The following is a 7,181-nucleotide window of genomic DNA, read 5'->3' on the forward strand; positions in this document are numbered from 1 at the left end:
AGATGAACATTCTTTTTAAGATATTTTTGCAGGATATTTTCAAGTGCCATTTGGAAATACACCATGAATTAAAAAATTATTTTGTTTTTTATAAAATCATTTGTTTCCAGAACTGGACATTAATACATATCATTAACATACCAGACGGCTTCATTTCAGGACTAACTTACAAAGGAAAAATATTTTTTTACTTTTGCTGTTTTCTTTTTTTGTTTGTTTTTTACATGTCACGGCTAAATTTGTATTTTAGTTTCAAAATATAATTTACTGTTATAAAATAAAGGTCTATGCTTTTAGAAAAACACTGACTCACACTGTGAATGTTCGCAGAGGTTATTGCTCTCAAAGTTTTTGCTCTGGTGAAGAAGACGCAAATGCCGGTCAATGCCACATCCTTTCCATCAGTTACAAACACTTTCTTTGTGTGACTGTGCCGGTGGGAATCAAGCTGGGTGGGTAGAGCGGCTGCAGCTGCAGAAATAAGGAGTTAGTCATCATCAGCCTTTATATTTCTGCTGGACTGTTTTCAATGTTTTCACCAGTGTCAAAAATAATTGCATAAAATACAGTTTGTCTGCTTTGATCCATTGAGTATTCTTTTTTTTTCTGTTACCTCCTTTTGTAGGTTCAGTTTCCTGATAATACAGCATGAGGTGTTGGAGACCGTTTTCCAAAAAAAATTGCTCCATATGATCAAGCTGTTTCAAATGCAAAAAAAAAAATAAAGTAAGAAACAAAACTAAAATCATCTTAGTGAGACTTTACAGACTTTGAGCAAGATGTTACAACACATACAAATAAAATGATAACATGTAGAATAATAGCTGTAAGCAAATAAACTAACAAATTTGTAATTTAATAATGATCTAACATTGAATGTGTTATGTTCTATTAAAATGTAATGTTCACTTGACCGAACATCATTGCTTAATATTTTAAATTTTATATTAAACAAATTACCCAACAAAAATGATGGCCTACATTTTCTTTGACAACTGACTTCTGGTTTATAATAAAAATAAATATACTGTAGTAGCAAAAACCCCTAAAACATGCATAATAAAAACATTTGACATCAGTGAAAATTTAAAAGGCTATTGTTGTTTTTTGCAAAGCTAAGCAAGACATTTCAATTATAGTTTAATGGAATTACCTGATTTCCTTCCAGAATGGCATCTTGGACTTCTGATTCCTCCAGTCCCAGGCATAAGGCCACAATGCCGAGGATGTAGTCATGTCTTCCATCCAGTTGGTCACGTTTTGCTTCAAGCTCCTCTCTTAACTTTTCCTGCACAAAATTTACAGAGAAACTTAATTATGTAGATGATCTGGTTGGATCTCTGATGTAAAAAACATAAACCTATTTATTGTCGAGAAGATGTTGACTTAATTTAATCATCTAAGCCTAAGTAAAAACATTATGGAATAAGCAAAAATAAATACCTTTAATTTCACATTCTTATGACATGATAATAAGGCATATATTCACAAATGAAGAAGACTAAATGACATGTAAATTCACTTCATCTTCGGGTACTTTAAATAAAATAGGTCTTTTTTTAGATGATCAATTTTGTTTTAAATGTTTTGCCAAATGTTAAGGTAAGAAACCAGGGAATAAGTCTGTACAATAAAATTCCTAAAAATCTGGTTTTGCATGCGGCTTTTGAATTTATTTTTTTGCTTCCTTTTGTTGCTTACATTTTAAACGCAGTGGATAGAGGGGCAAACACTTCCTTAAAATAGTTTTTGATCAGTCACCATTGTTGGAGCTGCTGATCTTTAACTCAAATTTGAATTCAAAATAATATGCCTGTGTGAAGAATTAACAAAAACAAAACAAAACTGAGAGCTCTTCTGAAATTTTGCACAGAATATATATGTAAAAACTAATAAATTTTTCACTAAATGTTCTATTTGTTATTGCATTGAAGAAACTTATTGTGTCAGTAAGAGCAGATGAAAATCATGGACCTTTAATATCATGTAAGTTTATTCTAGCATAACTGACAATAAGCAAACAACAGTCTGGGTAAGGAATCAGGCTTGATTCCTAATCAATAAAAATAATAAGGAATTAATACCAATCAATTTAGCCCAATTAATTAAAGATGGAATGAGATAAAGGGCCATTAAAGACAGAGCAAGGTTTTGGAAGGTTTGATTTATAGAAACAAAGGTCTTGTTTTTTCACTTAAACTAAGAAAAATAACTGAATAAATAAATATAAAAATGCAAAATTAGTTTAGAAAAGTTTTCAACAGAAAAGTAAAAAAAAAAAAAAATTGAGTGGAATTAAGTATAGGTGTCAATTCAGTTGAAAGTGGCCAATAGGAATGCAGGCCCACCCATCACACATTTTTCACATCGCAAGAAAAACCCAGAAGCGAGAGCAAAGACTCAGGTTTTGAGAGAGAAACGAAAAACCCTTTGAGAGAGAAATCGATTTTGTTGTTTAAAAAAAAACAACATTTCAGGGTAAGAATATTTCTTTGAGAGGGCACTCTTTTCCTTTGGAAATTATTTTCTAAATATGAATTTTATTTTTCTTTAATTTCAAATAACATAAAATTTGTATTCTCCAATATATGTATTTTACTTTGAAAATTTGTTTTTTAACTTAACAAAATTCAAGAATAACTCAATATTTTGTAGTGTTTTTTTCTTGATAGCTAACCTTCGTAGACAAAATAAACACACTGCCTTGTGTGTGCTACTGAGAGTGAGTGGTAACCTGCAAAGTGATGAGAGCTTAACACACAAACCATGACTGACAAATTAGCGGGACAAAAAAAAAACATACTTGCTTAATTGAGTCAATAAAACAGTTTGGTTGTATTTTGATTGTTTTTGTGTTAACACATATATATATATATATATATATATATATATATATATATATATATATATATATATATATATATATATATATATATATATATATATATATGTTCCTTTTAGATTTCAAAGAAAGAGAGCATTGGATTTGGTTAGATAATGATCAGAAAGCGATCACCTGATCTTTCATTTCCTGACCCTTTTTAAATTCTTTAATACTTTTATTTCATGTCCATTTTGTCTTTAAAATGTATTTTTAAAAGCGTCTTTCTTTAACAAAACATGTAATATAAGGATAAATATTGTGATTTGTAAAAAATGGATATTGATCAAATATTCTTCTCCTTCCTTGCGCTGTGTTATTGGTTTCCCTGATAAGGAGATTTTGCCCTTCAGAAATAGAGAATTTTGCAAGACTTAAGACATAAAAAAGATATACTACATATTCAACATTCATTAGCTGCAGTAGTATTGATACTATTTTCAACCTTTCCCGCGTCTCATTAAATTGTATTGTCTGAAATACCATGAAAATGTCATACAAACAAAAAAGTCTGAGTTATTTGAACAGCTAGCACTGATTAAAAAGGAAAAGCAAGGGGGAAAAAATGCTTTGCTTGATGGTAAAAGTCTAGGAATACTAGACTGGTGCCCTCATTTACTCATTTTAGTTCATTTCATTTTTGAATGACACTAAACTGAAACTGTAAAGTGCCTTGAGATCACATGTTGTGATTTGGCACTATATAAATAAACTGAATTTAATTTAATTAAAAATTACTTTGTAATCACTAGTAAATTATCTAAACAGTATATAGTAAAAGTTGCTTGGGACCTTCCTATAAAAGGTCCTAAACAGCAACATTACAAGATACAAATGCATAATACATATGCAACGTGTTGTATAGGCCTAATCTCAACAAGTAGGCGGAGTCTCTTTGAAAAGCAGTATGCCAAGAGAAAAAAACTGTGTCCTCAATGATATTCATACTCATATTTATTTTTGATACACAGCCAATGAGAATCAGCAGAGGCATAAAAAATCCCTCAGAGACAAAGTCACCATCAAAGAGGAGGTTTGCCAAGGCTGAAACGTCTTAGGATGAAATGTCAGCTTTGAAATTAAAAACTAGACTAGAGGGACAAAACAATAGATTTCATGTATGATGATTATTTATGTGAAAAGTAAGCTAGCTTTAGGAGTAACATTGTAGCAAAAGACAATTTTTGGCTGTTTTATTTCCAATTACATCATACTGTACACAGACATGAATACTACAGAAATAGATGAGAGCAGAAGGTAGAATAACATCAGCTGACAAATGAGTCGTTCGCATTTGTTCTCTTACCCGAATGACCTTGGAAACAATTTGTCTCCAGAGCTTCTTTCTAAACATCTGCGACATGACAGCTCCTTGCCTCAGCGCCTCACCTCTCCTACGTCTTCTCTATAAGCACCTATCACTTTCTCATCTGCATTTGCACTCTCACCTCAAGGGCTAAGGGCTATCAATTGTCAGTGCTGACTATCCGACCAGCTGAGCTCAAGCTATAAATGCTGTACGTTAATAGCCACTCAAATCCAAAGTTTGAGTTTAGTGCCAGATGAGACCACGACAGATATTGTTCCCTGTATAAAAAAAAAAAAAAACATAATATACACCTGCATATATGATGTAAAAATGGAATAAACAAGTGTTCTTATTCTTGTTCCCTGTCTTTTTTCAGTTCAGGTTTAATTTAGGTAATTGTAAAAACCTTTTTGTTTTGTTTTTTACTAGAAATACCAGTAAGGCTTTTAAAAAACATGCTTTTTATGTTTGGCTACTTTTTGAACAGATTAATCAAGCCTGATTAATTTGCAAGCTTCTTAGTGATTTTGATTTTAAGAATCTATTATTCTATTATCTATCTATTATACCTGAAAGTATATTTATTAGGATTTAATGTACAAACAGTAGTGCATCATTATAAAGGCAATGAAAATAATACATACATTTCAATATTTATTTATTATTTTTTTTTTTTTACAAATGTTCTGCATATCATCAAGTTATGCAGACTGCTGTTAAGGAACTTGTTTTAACTGGGATATATCTAACAGCTGGAAGACAGTGTCTCTAATGAATTAAGGAAATCTTCCTTTGGTGCTCATTAGAAAGCTAAACACTATACTAAATGGTTGAACTGGGAATGCTTATCTTTTTCCATTAGGTGCCATGACACAAGATTTAGGTTGAGTTAAACAGATAAACCAAAAACAATGAAAAGTGCATTTGTATGACTAAAGATGAATTGATTAGCATTAGCTGTAGGCAGTAAATCTAGGTGGCAGATGAAGACAGAGCACTTAACTCACATATAATTTCTTTCTCAGTATAACTCATACATATTTCTGCACCAGGAAATGTTTCTTTATTTCTTTTCTCTTCTTTCCAGCATGAACATCAAAGCAAGGCAAGGCAGGTTTATTTACACTATATAGCACATTTTGGTCGCACAACAACTTAAAGTGCTGAACATGAGAAGAAAAATAAAAGTACTGAAATTGAAATATCATAAATGTAACACAATGAATAATTGAAATAAGATACTTATATCAGGAAACATCAAATGATCAATTAAAAAAATTAAAGTTGGACTGAAAACTAAAGTACTAATTTTAAGATAGCACAGTCTTAGCGTTTCAGCACTTCCACAGTTTTTGGGAGTTTATTCTAAATTACTGAAGCATAAAACTTAAAGCTGCTTCTCACTGTTCAGTTCTGACTCTGGTTATGCAGAGTAAATTTGATCATTTACCTGAGCAATCTGGGCCATTGAAACACTAGCAAAAAGTTTGTAATGTATTTTGGTGTTGAGCCATCCGATGATTTAAGGACTAATAACAGTATTTAAAGTTTATTAAAGTTAAGATATGGGAGTGTAAGCCCTTTCTTAGTTTTAGTGATTAATTAAATGAAGTAGCATGGATTTGTTTTTAAGGTCCTGCTCTCCTGAAGATGTTCTCTAGGTTATAGGAGGCAGACTTTGTTGCCGTCTTTGTGTGCCTCTGAAGGTTTAGACTTGAGTCCATCACTACAGCAAGATTTCAAACCTGATTGGTGGTTATATATATATATATATATATATATATATATATATATATATATATATATATATATATATATATATATATATATATATATATATATATATATATATATATATATATATATACAGTAAATAGATGAGATCAGAAGGTAGAATATCATCAGCTCGTTCATGTTTTCAAACAGAGCATCAACCATTTTTAACAAGCACTATTCTACGATGACCTAGGGCTTAGTAGGGCACCAACCTGACTTTTAAATCAAGCTGTGCTCTGATTGGATTGTTATAAGAATAACCTGAGATCCAACAAAAAAACTTGCCAATAGTAGTTTACATACAATCCCTACAATTTCACTGAGTTGGGCTCTAGTTTGAACGAGAGACTGAATCATAATAATTGTCATGTTGGCTTTCAGGGATCTAACCCACACGCAGAACACTCAGAGGCAGGGAAAAAGTTCACAAGTTTATTGAAGACAATTCACAATAAAGAACTATGATTTCTGGGAATAACTGGGTCCGGGTCTGGTCACGACTGGTTTTCCCTGCAGAGAGGGACAGATTGGTTAGCAGTCTTTCAGTGAACTTGCAGGTTGGGTATTTGCAGGTCTATACCTGATCAGAGATGAGCAGAGCGGTAAAAGGGGGGAACCGGGAGGGTCCACAGGCTGAAGGCAGGCAGAAGGCTAGGCAAAGGCAGGGCAGAGCAGATAATCTTACTGAGCAGGTTCAGAGCTTCTCTCTCAGCTCTTGCTGAGAGCGGGCAGGCAGGTTTCAGACTGAGTTGAATTTCCCGGGGGGTCTACTGAGAACAGACAGCTTGGTCTCACGTTTGAGAAACCCTTCCAGGTCTTCAGGTTTCCAGGCAGGTTCTTCCTGAGAAGCAGTTGGGTTTTTTCTTTAGAATGAGGAAGTGCTTTCCCTATCTTGCGAGGAAAAGGCTAGTTCAGAGCACATTCCTGTCAGTGCTTGATTATGGGGATACACTGTATATTCACTCCAGTTTATTCTTACTTAAAAAACTGGATGTACTGTACCACTCTGCCTTACGTTTTATCACAGGTGCATCAGCTAGGACTCACCACTGCACTCTCTATGAAACTGTACAGTGGTCTTCTCTTTACATGAGGAGAAAAATTCATGTACTGACTTTTATTGCCAAAGCCCTTATGGGTAAACTACCTTTATACATTTGTAATTTACTTTCCATTCGAGATAGTACTTACAGGACTAGGTCATCAGAAAAAATA

At 32.8% G+C, this 7,181-nt stretch overlaps 1 protein-coding gene across 1 annotated transcript in view; it reads right to left on the reverse strand.

Moving 5' to 3' along the window:
* dnah5 (dynein, axonemal, heavy chain 5) overlaps positions 1-4,266 on the reverse strand; it is a 95,232-nt gene extending 90,966 nt beyond the window's left edge. The window contains 4 exon segments of the mRNA XM_038297419.1: positions 314-471; positions 614-698; positions 1,154-1,288; positions 4,188-4,266. Of these exon segments, the coding sequence (XP_038153347.1) occupies positions 314-471; positions 614-698; positions 1,154-1,288; positions 4,188-4,244 (435 nt within the window). The 5' untranslated portion in view covers positions 4,245-4,266.
* Positions 4,267-7,181: the final 2,915 nt, after the last annotated feature.

This window comes from Cyprinodon tularosa, unplaced genomic scaffold, assembly GCF_016077235.1.
Source record: "Cyprinodon tularosa strain WSP-4 unplaced genomic scaffold, ASM1607723v1 ctg387, whole genome shotgun sequence".
Lineage (NCBI taxonomy): Eukaryota > Metazoa > Chordata > Actinopteri > Cyprinodontiformes > Cyprinodontidae > Cyprinodon > Cyprinodon tularosa.